The 14,527-nt window shown below is 38.4% G+C and overlaps 1 protein-coding gene across 1 annotated transcript in view; it reads right to left on the bottom strand.

The window, feature by feature from the left end:
- LOC127581990 (mitogen-activated protein kinase 10-like) overlaps positions 1-14,527 on the bottom strand; it is a 200,465-nt gene that overhangs the window by 44,595 nt on the left and 141,343 nt on the right. Inside the window, 1 exon segment of the mRNA XM_052036874.1 lies at positions 1,603-1,674. Coding sequence (XP_051892834.1) covers positions 1,603-1,674 — 72 coding nt within the window.

Genomic DNA, 14,527 nt, shown 5'->3' with positions numbered 1-14,527 from the left:
CTCATCTAGCTGAATTACCAGGGTATTAACCTTAGCTTGTATTGTTCAACCCACTTGGGAAAAATATTGGAGATTTCTGTAAAAAGTGCTTCCTGATAACATCCTTGTATGTCCTGGCTAAATAGTAAACACCAAAATAAATAGTTTCTCTGATTCTGCTCCAACACCTTTAATGATCTTAAACACACCAACTAGATCACCAACTAATTTTCTAAACTTGAAGAAATACTACTCTAGCCTGTGCCATCTTTACTCATAATTTAACATTCTTACACTTTCTTCATTGATGTGATTTGTTCAGTCTCATGGCTTTAGGCAAACATACTGTGACACATTTTTGAAAGGGAACCACAATGCAAATTTGAAATGCTTCTTATGAAGCCTTGTGCAATTACTTTAGCACAAATGCTGTTGCAAGGATGTTCCAAAATGGTTTGCTGCTACTCAAATAAAATGAAGGACCTTTTAGTCAACATTATCCTTAACCATTTCCATACTTTAAATGCCATTCATATAATACACGTCAACTGTCATTGATTTTTGATGTGTATCACTTTACACTTGTCTACATTAAATCTTATCTGGCTATTTAAATATTCTGTCCGACTCATTCTGTAATTTCTCAGCTGCATTCCTGAATCTATTGTCCTGTCTTAGTTTTACATATTTTGCAAAGTTTTGCCTTGAGTTTCCAAAAATTACTAACATTCATCACTCATCATTCCTCTTACCCTGACATAATTCCTCTCACAATGGTGCATATATTTTGCTTTCCAGCCAATTTGTTGCCAGTTCTCCAGATTTACTCTGAATCCTTCCCTCTTTGAACTCAACTACCCGTTTATCCATAGAATTTTGCCAAAAAGCCTTCTTGGAAATCTTATTGTACTTGACTGGTAGTGCAAACAAGTGATAGGAAATCAGGATCCAGGCTTACATCACCTTGTTTTAATATCAATAGAAATTAAGAGAAAAGAAAGTCAATTGGGTGCAGCAAACAGCTAAATCATTTTCATCCAAATTACACTGCCATCCAAATACAGTTTCACTCCTAGCTGTTTGTCCTTGCACAGCCCATTTTGATTTCACTTCCTTAAAAAGAGTAAAAGAGGTTCCTGAATCTATAAGCTGTTTAAAAGATTATTATTGATCAGCGAATCCTCATTTATGGTCGCTATTTAATGTTATTATTTTGCATAACATTTAAGTAAGATGATTGGATCTGTGACTGAGTATCCCTATTTGGTTGCTCTTTATGGATATATTTACCATGTTAGCCCAATACTAACAAGCATAGGTATAACTGTGCATCATGATGCCTGAGTATCAAATTATTAAGTAACCAGAAAATTAAATTATTTAAAACCTTTGTTGTGAATCACTGGTTGCAAATATTGTTAATAATTTTTCTTTGCTTCTGGGTTAGAGCTAAAAATAATGCAGAACAAAAGGCTGGACTAAAGTACTGTCCCAAACAATGAAAGCAAACTTTGGTTGCACCACATAGAAACTATTTTTACATATATATCCCTTACAGAGAAAACTTGACCATTACTATCAGGAATCTATCACTGAAGGTCAAAAGGTTGCTAGGAAGGATACGATCAGTGCCAGGGAACAACACAGCGCCTCTGATCATTTCTCCCATGATGCACCCAACTGACCAGTTATCAACTGAAAACAAAATTGGAATGAAGGATAATTAACTTGCAAAACAGAACAAGCAACAAACAAGGTTTCTTAAGAATGCACAGTAGAAGCAGAAGCAGAAGACCATTTTCCCAGAGAGGCAAACCATGTTGCAATGAACTGACACGTTATGACCCTGAATTTCTCTGAGGTTTTCATGGCACCACTGAACAGCAGATGGTCTAAGGAAATTCAGGATCCTTTGCGTTTATTACCCTACGTGTGTCTGCAGGATCCTGCAAAGGTTCTGTGAATCAATTATAAAAAAAACAAATTCTGCATGTTAAAGGGCTTCACCTGCAATTAATTATTTTTTTTGCTGACCACATCCTTGCTGGTTGCTCTCCTCTTTGGAGAGTGTCACCATTGATTAAAAAGCAGGCCTGGCTGCAGTCAACTGGAAATTCTCTGCCAATGCATTTAATTCACAACTCTTACTAGGTTTCACTTATATAAGCCCTTATTGCTAGAAATTATTATCTTTCAAGCCCAGGAATACTATCTTATAAATAACTATTCCAGTATGCTGGATATATGACATATCTATATAGTTCCTGGATTTTAGTATACTGATTCAGAAATTCTTGACGTCTAAACTTCTGACAGGAATCTTTACTTAAGTTTCATTCTGCTTTTGAATTTCATTTGTAACAGCTTTGCTTCTGGGGGAATACAAAAAAATAGGAACAGGAACAAGCCTTCCGAACTATGGACCTGTTCTCCCATTCAATGAGATTGTGGCTAATCTATACTCCACCTCTTCTTGAAGTTTTTAATTGACATGAGCTCAACAAGTTTCTAGGGGTTTGATTTCTGGATTTCCACTCTCACATGTGAAGAAGTCAATCCTGACATCACCCCTGAGTGGCCTTGCTCAAATTTTGTTTCAGGACTCTCCCACAAGAATGAGTAGTTTCTCTGTATCTACCCAAAAGAGCATTTTATCTTTTTGATTATCTCATTTGAAATCAGGCATCAAACTTCTATATTCCAGAGAATACATGCCTAGTCCATGCAAGCCCACAAATTTGACATGATGGTTTGTATTCACTCTGGTTGAGTCTGCACTGCTCCCTATCCTCCCTAAGGTGTCCAGTGGAGCCTGATCAGAGCTCTGTACTGGTAGACCATGATCTTCATCCCACTCCCTTCTCTTGAGCCTTCATTGGCCTTTTAAATTAATTTTTTGCACTATTGCTCTATATTTTATTGATTTCAATAGCTGCACACTTAAATGTTCCTGTTCATCTTCAGTTTCCAGCTTTGCACCATTTAGAAATGTTCCTGTTCTGACATTTCCAGGTTCAACACACACCATCCCAGAACAAGCTCTATTTGTCATAATTGTACCCACTCGTAACCTATAAATGACCCATCTGCACTATTTATTGTGACACCTCATAAAATGCCATCAGCAAACTTAAACGTACACCTCTCTCAGTTCCTTCATTTAAGTCATTAATGTAATGAAAAGTTACAGCCCCATACCATAACACTAAGCTACATCACATGTACATCTTGCCAGTTTGAGTATATACTGATCATCCCTAATCTCTGCCTCCTGCCTCCTAACAGCTCCATGCTCAAGACCATCTGTAGCCTCCAATTCCATGCATCCTCACTTTTACTAATAGGTTTTTGTATGGAGCCCCTAGCCAAGAGGAAGTTCATATAAAAAATATCCATAGGAATTTTCTTGTCTATCATGTTTACTAGCATGTCAAAAAATAAAATCACCTATTTTCATTAGGCAAATTTTCATTATCCTTTAAAAACATGCTGGTTCTTTTTAATTGACTCCTAGTTATCTGAATGCTCAGTAATTCGATACCTAATAACATAATCTACCAACCATGCTCAAGTGGCATAACATAACCCTGCAATTATCTCTATTAATGTTCCTTAAAGATGGAGTGACATAGGTAATTTTACAATCCAAGAGGGAAGTCCCGATTGAAGAAAGTTTTGGAATGTCTAAAGCATCAACAATTTATTTACTTACTTCTGTTAAAGCACCAATGTCAGGTCCTGGAGACTGGTCTACTTTTAATAAATTTGTTTCTCCCATATCATTTTTTTAAAACTTTGTCTTACGCTGTTACTTTAGATAACTTCCAGATTAAGTCCATCACCAAGGTTATAGCTGGGAATATAATCAACTTGTCCAGAGTCTTCCTCCTTCTCACAAGCAGCTCGTGCTTTAAAGTGAGTGGGTCAGTATTTTGGTGTTCCAGCTTGTCTCCCCTGAGCCGTGGAGTCGTCACTCCATCACCCACAGACTCATAACTCAGTGATCCGAATGCCCTTTGAAACTCCTGCACAAAAAAATTACTCTCTTTCTTCATCCTATTGTATCAAATTCTCCAGCTCTGACCTTAGATGGGGATCAGTCCTGGTTAGTGCTTGTGTTCACATTTGCTACTTAAACTTCTCCTACCCTTCAGGATCTGCACACCATGGTGCTGTTTGAGCAGTTAAACTACCATTATATTCTTTTCTACTTTAGTTTCAATTAATGTACCTTCCCCTCCCCCTACAATCAATAAATACTTACTCTATAAGGTACCTGCATTTGACTCTGGCCTTAACACACAACCAACAGTTGTCTCCATGGTGTATTTTCCGCTTCAGGCACTGACCAAAAAAAACCCATCAGGTTCAAGAACAGCTACTTCCCTTCAACCCTTCGGTTATTGAATCAACCTGCACAAACCTAATCACAACAGTTTACCAACAATATGAACACTTTGCACTAAAATGGACCTTGTTTAGTTCTAATTGTGTTCTTTCTTGTAAAAATTGTGTATAATTTATGTTTAATTTATGTTTTTTCTTGTGAATGCTGTTTATATATGTGCCTGTGATGCTGCTGCAAATTTTTCACTGCACCTGTGCATACATGTACTTGTGCAAATGACAATAAACTCAACTTTTGACTTTGACTTCTTAATCCTATCCACTATTCCTATCTTAGTAAATTAGGCAGCAAGCATCTTACACCTCTCTAAATAATAACACTTATTATAATGTTCAGGCATATATAATTTTAATCAACAGGATGCACCTTTGTCAGTGATAAGCTCTAGTTTACAACTTTCCTCTTATAAATCTTCGCCATGTCCTTCCTATTGAGTCAGATTCTTAAAATTATGTTGTCAGCTGAAATGTTTTAAAAATCCTTCACACGCTTGTCCCAAATAATAAAGTGACAGAGCTAAGAAATCAATCATGATTCACACCTGGTGATGTTAAAACAGCAAAATATCCTGGGTGGTGAAGTAGACATGAAAACAGAAATTTTGATCCCAGAGCCAAACCTTGTATGTTGTAAGCAGGGGTCAGTAATTCAGAGGTGCACACCCATGACTTTCCCTCTGTTGGCACGGGCGTGCGCTCTTTTTTTATCTAGTTATGCTGCACAGGGTTTTATAATGGATCCTCAATAAAATTACAATCCATGTCACCATCATTTGCATGTATTGTATTTATTGATATTGACAGAAGTGCATGCTCTTTTGATTATTAACTTATCCACCAACAAAATTCAAACCAGTATTCTCCAAATGTTCAGGCCCACAAGTAGGAAACACAAATAAGAAATTTAAGCACCAGATAGAAATTGTGCCAGGGTTGCCCTCAGGCCGCGGTTTGTTCACCCATATATTTGGATGAAGGGAAATCATGTTTTGATTTATTCAAATGTAAACTATTCACAGATGAGTGCCCATATTAGAACTGTGATTTTGTACTTCTATTTACTTGTAAAATTAACAATAGATGTGATCTCAGGCACATGTGCTGAAACCTTGAGAAATTTGTTCTTAGCAACCCTTTTGCCAGTAATTTTCAAAAAGAACTGACATCCTTAGGAGGAGAAGCAAGGCTAGTGCCTCAGCTAAATAAGATGAAAGATTGACAAAGGGCAGGGCAGACAGCATTGTCTACATGGACTTCAGCAAGGCTTTTGACAAGGTACCATGGGGTAGATTGGTCCCCAAGACAATATCACATGGGATCCTGAATGAGCTAGCCAATTGGAAACAAAATTGATTTGGTGGTAGGAGTCAAAGGGTAATAGCAAAGGGTCGTATTTCAGATCAGAGGCCTGTGGCCAGTGGCGTGCCAGAGCGATCACTGTTGTTTGTCCCCTATTTGTCATATATATTAATGATTTGGATGAGTATGTAGATGGCATGATCAGTGAGCTTGCAGATGACACCAAGATTGCTGGTGTTGTGGACAGTGAAGAAGGTTGTTTTTTTTTGTCCCCCCCCCCCACCAAATTTCTCATTCCTTTTTCTTTTTTCCCTTTTCTTTGGAGCAGACTCGAAGGACCAAATGGCCTACTTCTGCTTCCTTGTCTTGTGATCTTGTCTAAGGTTACAACAGGATCTAGATTAACTGGGAAAGTGGGCAAAGGAATGGCAGATGCAATTTAACTCAAACAAATGCAAAGTGATGCACTTTGGGAACTAAAACCAGGGCCGAACATACACAGTGAACGACAGGGCCCTGGGCAGTGCAGTAGAACAGAGAGACGCCAGGGTACAAGTATGTACTTCCTTGAAGGTGGTGACACAGGTAGACAAGATGGTGAAGAATGCGTATGGTTTCATCAGACGGGGCACTGAGTACAAGAGTTGGGACGTTATGTTACAACTGTACAAGATGTGGTGAGACCGCACCTGGAATATTGTGTGCAGTCACCATATTAGAGGAGGGATGTGATTAAGCCAGAGAGGGTGCAGAAAAGATTCACAAGGATGTTGCCAGGACTGAAGGGCTTGAGTCATAAGGAGAGACTGGATAGGCTCGGACTGTTTTCCCTGGAGCAAAGGAGGCTGAGGGAGGACCACATAGAGGTTTATAAAATCACAATAGGAAGAGGCAAGGTGGATGGTCACAGTCTTTTTCCCAGGATAGGTGGGTCTAAAACTAGAGGGCATAGGTTTAAGGTGAGAGGGGAAAGACTTAAAGGGGACCCGAGTAACAAATTTTTCACACAAGAGGGGGCTGGGTATATGGAATGAGCTGCGAGAGGAAGTGGTAGAGGCATGTACAATTACAATTTTTAAAAGACATTTGGATAGGTTCATGGATAGGAAAAGTTTAGATGGATACGAGCCCAATGCAGGCAAAAGGGACTAGCTCAGAAAGGCACATTGGTCATCATGGATGAGTTGAGCCAAAGGCCTGTTTCCATGCTGTATAACTCTTTATGCTCCTCTGACTCTAGGAATTCACACCCCTGTGGTTATGACACCTTCTAGCCTAATTATAGTCCAAACGTTTTTATAACTCTTTCAAATTCAATGGTACCTGTATTGTTCAACCCTTAATTTCAACAAGGTTATAAATACACTTCCCAAATGTTCTAAACTAGCTGTAAATGCAGCACTTGGTTTCATTGAAATCAGTTCTACTGATTTTCAAATCACTTCCCTTTCATTTTTAATGAGAACATTTCTGACTGGCAAACTCTAATCAGCACAAGCTGTAAGATGAACAGATAGAATTAATTAATAAGCCCTGAGAAACAATAGAGATATCACGTTATAGCTTTAATAGTTAGGATGAGGACATATTCCTCTGCTGGGTAATATCTAATAGATAATTATTAACAGCTATTCTGACCTGACCACACATGCACTATAATTTTCTTTCACATTGGGTTTAATTTAGTTTCATTTCAAATGAGTCAGGTTTACAAATTGTTGTGATATATTTGGGGGAGGGGGAGTGGGAGATCAATTAATTCAGCAATAATGTCTTGCAATAATGTTCTTAATAAAAATCCTTTATTTTTCTGTGCTATCTTTCTGAGCAAGGACTTATTTTACTCATTTAAGGCACAAGCCACTGCATTCTTGAAAGGGTAAAATGGCATGCTAGCAATCAAGATTAATTTGACAAGAGGTCCCCTTCCTGCTGTAAGTTACAATGAAGGCTTTCAATGACACAGGTGAGAAGTTAAGATAATAATAAGGGAAAGGCTAGAATTATTAATTTTAAAAATAAGTTTTGTGTTTTTTTGTTTTAATGCTTTTTTAATGTTTGAAATGTTATTCAGATTGTAAGGATTGATAAAACTATAAGCAGATCGATATGTAGGACTGGGAGATGGATATAGAATAATAGTAATGCACAATTCCATGCAATTCCAGAGATATTACAACTGAGGAAAAGTTGTTAAAAGCAGTTTGTAAACACATCGCTCAAGCAGTCCCTCCCACTTCTGAAATATTAATGGAGATAATCAACGGGAATCTTATCCCCTGTTGCAAGCAGAGACTGTATTTCCTTTGACTGGCTGCAGCTGCCCTCTGGTGTTCAAAAGGCAAAGGCAAAGCTTGGCTTGTGTGGTTGGCTACATATGCCAATAATAAAATCAGTTTTCAGAATTTTTCTCCATTAAATGGACTCAAGATTTTTAAACATGCCAAGATATTGCAATAATGGCACAAATGGAAAAAAAAAGCTTTTACAAGAGATAATAATTGTTAAGAAAAAATATGGCAATAAGTTCATATTGTCATAGGACAGTTATGTTTCCATTTGCAAACTGCAGATAAATAAGAAATCTGCATTTGTTGGAAAGCCATTTTTCCAGATTAATGAAACTGAATGGATACAATAGCTATTCAGATCTCAATCTACTTAATACAATATTCAGAAATGACATTTAAATAAGCATTCAATGCTTCTATTGCTTGTGAGTGTATTGATTGAAGTGTTGAGCCTTGGAGGATTCTGTTCAGATATTTCTGTTGGATCCGTCACAGTTCCTTGTAAATGAATGCGCCACTAAAAATTATAATGGATACTGGGGCAGTGGCATTTGAATCAATCAATTAACACCTTCTGGAGAGCTCCAGTGTGAACAGGTAAATGTCATAATTGGCTACTTTTTGTAGATGAATGTTTAGAAAGCAGAAAAGGAGTACAAATGATGTTAAATGGAGCAGGTATTGTCCAAACTTTGGAAGAAAGCATTTCAACTACCAAAAAAAATCTCGACCCACCTGGGTAAAATTTCCCTTTGCCTGCCTGGATGCTAATCTGATGAAGTTCACCCTGGGTAGGACCCACTGGGTTTTTATTACATTGCAATCAAAGAGATTAGTTTTCGATGGGATCTTTACTGGGCAGTTTATCTACTCTGCCAGATTACTTCTCAATCTGCAAGGGCCGAAAATGTCCCCACCTACTTCAGGTCAAATTGCATGTGACTGAAATAAAAACAGAAAATGGTGGAATTACTCAGGAGGTCAGGCAGCGTCTATGAAGCGTGAAACAGAATTAACATTTCAGGTCCATGACCTTTCATCAGAATGAAAAAACTTTAGAAGTCAAATGTGTTTTCAGAAGAGTGGAGAGTGGTGATGAGAGAACTAGGGGAAATTCTAGGACAGGGTGGAAACCAAGAGGGAGTGAATAATACAAGTGATGTTGGGAGAGGGTTGTAAGGGCTTATTAACCACAGCATATCTGTCTGGAGGAGGGTCAATGCTTATCAAAAACAAAAAGTAAAGAGAAACCAATGAGGGTGAGCAAGGTATGATCTCTCCTTCAGACAGATTTACTGTGATTAACAAGCCTTCACCACCCTTTCTCAGAGCAGCACTACCACCATCACTTGTGCCATTCAGTCTCTATTAGTCTCCACCCTATCACAGATATTTCCCATTCTCTGCAACTCAACACATGACTGTTTTCTATGTTCTCCTTGTTCTGATGAAAAGCCATCAACCTGAAATGGTAACTCAATTTCTCTCTTCAAGTGTGTTGCTTAACTTGCTGAGTATTTCCAACATTATTTCAGATTTCCAGCATTTGCATTTTTTTTACTTTTCAAGTACACAGACTGGCCTTTCTCAGGTAGCTTCTTCTATACTGAACTATCATTTACTGGGGAATTTGAAAGCACAGATCACTAAAACACTTCCTGAACAGAAAAGATTCTATATTTTTAATTCAGATATATTTCCCTGATATCAAAGCAACATTATTTGTTAAATTAAGTGTTTCACCTGATTCTCTAACCTATTCATATATTGAGCTGAGACAGCTAAAGCATGACTGATAGTTTGAGCTAGTCTTAGTTCAGTCCTGGTAGCACATTTTACCCTTTGAATCAGAAGCTATCAAGCTAAATGTCTCTCTAGAAACGAGGCTGACCCTTCATAGAAAGGACTGAGGGTGGGGTAGATACTCAGGGATGCTATATTTCAGATGACATGTTAAACTAAGACCACCTGCCTTCTCAGGAGGATACAAAAGATCTCATGGATCTCTTGGAATAGTCTCCATATTTATCTTTCAATCAACATTATTGTCAGATCATCTAGTCATTACTTGTAGGCTCTTGCTGTCTGAAAATTTATTGCTGCATTTCCTATTGCATAATTTACTACATATGAGTAAGATTCATTGCTGTAGAGCACCTTGGGACATCCTGAACACAAGTCAAATTCAGGAACTAAGGCTGCTGCAACTGTCAGGACACCTTAGACGTAATTTGTGTTGTTTCACAAGTGTTTCTTGGATAGAGTGACCTGGTGACACCCATGTCCTGTCCAGAGAGAGGATGTGAAAGGCACCATTTAAAACTTAAGTTCTTTGTTGAAAAATGAAGTGTGTGAAATCTATATGTAGGTAATATTTTGACAGTTCTTTTCATTAATTTTTTTTATCAAGTTCTAAATCATAAATATTATAGCACAAGAAGAAAGATAAATAGGCCCAGTAAACCAAATGTTCTGAATGTTATTGTATGAATGACAGATTTCTCATTAGTACATAAACAAAACGTCAATGAACTTAGGAGATCTCAGTCCACTATAATATGGTATGAAGTAAGATCCTTCCTGGGTTCTCCTGATCTTCATTTCCTGGCCCATGAACAAAATATACCCAAAGCCTTTGCAAAAATTGCAAGTTAGAGACTCCAGTTTAAGCTTAAGGGAGTGTTGGCTGAAAGGAAAGCCTGAAAATGAAGAAGAAGCTAAGAGAATAGATGGAAGCAATGGACATTAGCATTGGTAATGCTGAGGGAGAGGATGATTCCAGGGATGTATGTTGGTCCACCACCACATCCATAATTACATGAATCACTTGGTTTCAGGAGCTAAGTCAAACTGGTCAACTTTTCAAATCATGAAGTGGGGAAATGAAGATACTACAACTAACAAGGCAGCCCGGGTAGTCTATGGAATCTATCTGATTGAACATGCAAGTGGGCAAAACAGGTTCTGCATTAACTCAAGAAAGATGAGGATGATTAAAGAAATGCAGTTCAACACAGCTGGAACTGCACAGCACCAATAAACAAAACAAATAGATTTAGCCAAGCACAAGAATCAACATTTCAGAGGAAATCATGTCCTACTCAGACCCTAACCTTATCAGTGAGCACAATTTCACAAGAGGGCAGCTCTCAAGAAGCTCAACATCGTCCAGGACGAAGCAGCCCACTTGACTGATACCCCATCCTCCATCATTGGCACACAGTTGCTGCAGAATGTACCATCTGCAAAATACACTACAGGTACCTTCCCAGGTTATTCTGGTAGCATCCCCAAACTCACGGCAGGTACCATCAAGAAGAACAAGGGCAGCAGGCACATAGGAACACCACCACTTGCAGGTTCCCCACTGAATCATAAATATTTTGATTTGGAAATGTGTTGCAGGTCTTGATCATTGCTGAATCTACATCCTGGAACTCTTTATCCAACAGAACAATGGGAATACCTTCACTACTGCAGTAGTTCAAGAGAGCAGCTTCTCACAGGCAATTAGAGCAATAAAAGCTGACCTGCAAATGTCACATCCCAAAAAATGAATAAAGGGTAAATAAACAAACAGATAAATAAATAGAAAAGAACATACACATGCTGGAGGCGGTGTAGAGGAAAATAATGCTGATAGGGTCAAAGATTCAGCTATATAGGAAAGTTGGAGAAATTTCGACATCCTCAAGGACGGAAATTGGTAGGACAATTCATACAGTGGTACAGTGGTACAATTGTTAAAGAATGTAGAATAGATAAGTATTAAATATTGTTTGTAAATGGACCTCAAGAACATTATAAAACATTATGGCAATAAATCTCATATATGTGACTGATATCAAGTTTTCCTTATATAAAAGATGCAGTAAAAATAGCACTTCCATCCAAAATTCAGAAAGAAACCTGCACCTTTCCTCTATCACAGTTTTCTTCCTAATATAATTGATGCAGTAATTGTCCCACTTATCAAGTGCATGGAACAATTTAAGTATATATCTGGTAGGATTAAATTGAATATCTTTTTGACTACCTGCTATTTTGGAGGTATTTAAAATGGCTTGGCCCTTTTTTGGGGGGATGCATTGTTAATTGTTGCCTGGTTCACATTAAAAAGTGACTAACACTCAACCCAGTTAACCTCTGTGAATAGCGAGAAAAGGAAACGTATTCCTGTAAGAATAATTTTCTACGGTTCTCAAGAATATTTATTCTTTTCTGCTTACTCATAGAAAGTTACATTTAATAGTTAATGTAAAATTTATGAAGGGCATCATTACTATGCATTTTTTCCTTTCTCAGTTAGTAGCTTTTTTGCACTTAACCATGTTATTCTGGCTCTTACTGAGATCACAAAAGATCACACAAGTGCTTGTGATAATATCCATTAACTCATATAAAGTGGCTTCTAAAAGAAAAGTTGTGGGAGTTTGGATGGGTGGTATTGGTTTGATCCCTGGAAATGTTGTAAGTTGATCTCAGTATCTAGCTATATGGAAACTGTGTGTGGGATGTGAGCATATACATGATTTGTAGGTTAGAAAAGGGGTAAAGAAACTGCAAACAATAATTGAATAAGCTAGACACAGAATTTTCACATAAAGTTTGGAGGAATATAAAATTGATGAGGAACAAGAATACCATGACGTGGATCTAGAAGAAACTGACTTTCCAAATATCTTGCGACTTAATGTTTGAATCTCTTCTCTGCTACTCATATTCCGTCTTTATTTTCCACGTTGATCCTTTGATTAGTCTCTTAGTGAAAACTACAGTGGCTACATATCTCTTATGTTCCAATTTAATGATATTTGTTTAAAAATTTGTGTTGATGAGCAGTTAAACAAATCACAATTAAAAAGTCACAAATTAGTTGTGAATTTAATTGCACTGTTAAACAATAGAAAACTAATATCCGTGAATAGTCCATAGATGTAATTTAAAATTCATTGAAGTAATCTAAAATTCTCAAACTGTTCAGACCCTTCTTTGGGATTGCCCCTCCTCATCTATGTAACCTCCAGTCCTACAACTCCCAGACCTCTCCCAGCTCTGATTTCTTTCACCCACCACTGCTGATGCTTATTATCAAACGGCTTGGTTATTGCTAATCTCGCATGAACAGACTTCTCTTGGGTAAAAAACTGCAAATGAGGGAGGAGCGCGGAGCCTGTGCAGAGCGACAAGGAACTGGAAGAGAAAAACGAAGAGGCTGGGTAGGCAGGTTTGGGCTTGACTGCCCCTTGTTTTCTACCTGGATCTCTCTGACTGATTCAGAGTCAGACCTGAGTGGAGCCGATTATCACCATTCCTGGTATTGGGAAATTAACATGAAATGACACTGTCCTGAGACAAAATCCATAGCTCAACCTTTGGCTTTCAGTCAAAGGAAACATGTCCATGCATCTTGTCCAGACAACTTACCTGGGCAAGATTAGGAGCTCACTCTGCATCTAAACATTTCTTTCCCCTCCTTTTCCCTGACTCCCCCTTTATCTTCCCTTTTCTCTGCCTCTGATCCTAATCACTCTCCCTCCCTTCTCTCTTTCCTTCCACTGTCTCACACTCTTCTCCTCCCTATTATTTGTCTCTCTGTCCCCCCTTCCCCTCTCCTTCCAAATCCTTCTTTCATCAGTTCTCTCTCCCGCTCTCCCCTCCTGCACATCCGTAACTCTGTAACTCTTCCCCCCCCAACTCCCTTTCTCAAACCTAGCTCGTCCAGTCACCACCCTGCAGCCGTCCAGCCTTTGAGCAAAATACTGCAGATGCTGGAAATCTAAAATAAATGCTCAAAATACTGAACATCCTCAGGAGGTCAGGCAGTGTCTGTGGAGATGAAAATGGGGTTAACGTTCCAGGCCATGACTTTCCATCGGGCTGGTTTCCCGCTTGTAACTCTGGCTCCCAGTTTGGATTATAGTTTATTTCAGGTCATCAATCTAAAACTTTAACTCCGGTTCTCTCTTTGCAGATGCTGCCTGACCTCCTGAGTATTTCCAGGATCTTCTGTGTTTATTATTAATTTGGTCTTTTAGTGAGTTGTAATATAAAGCTGTGTATTCATTTGGCCCAATTGTTTGTTCCAGTTATGAACACTGAAAAATCACATTGTTTTATTCCAACACCTTTGTGGGGCTGATTTTAATCATAATAGCTTCCCTTGACTGGGAATAGGCAGCTGAGGCACAGCTTTGAGATGAGGGGAAAGGGAAGCTTACATACAGCAGAACATCAGATTTATTTTCATTATCATAGAACCATAGAACAATACAGTACAATACAGGCCCTTAGGCCCACCATGTTGTGCCGACCTTCAAACCACACCTAAGACTATCTAACCCCTTCCTCCCACATATCCCTCTACTTTAAATTCCTCCATATGCTTATCTAACAATCTCTTGAACCCGACCAACGTATCAGCCTCCACGACCACCCCAGGCAGTGCATTCCATGCACCAACCACTCTCTGGGTGAAAAACCTCCCTCTCACATCTCCCTTGAACTTCCCACCTGTTACCTTAAAGCCATACCCTCTTGTATTGAGCATT

Source organism: Pristis pectinata, chromosome 2, assembly GCF_009764475.1.
Source record: "Pristis pectinata isolate sPriPec2 chromosome 2, sPriPec2.1.pri, whole genome shotgun sequence".
NCBI lineage: Eukaryota > Metazoa > Chordata > Chondrichthyes > Rhinopristiformes > Pristidae > Pristis > Pristis pectinata.
Note: the sequence above shows the minus strand (reverse complement) of the source record. Positions and strands in the feature narration are given on the sequence as shown.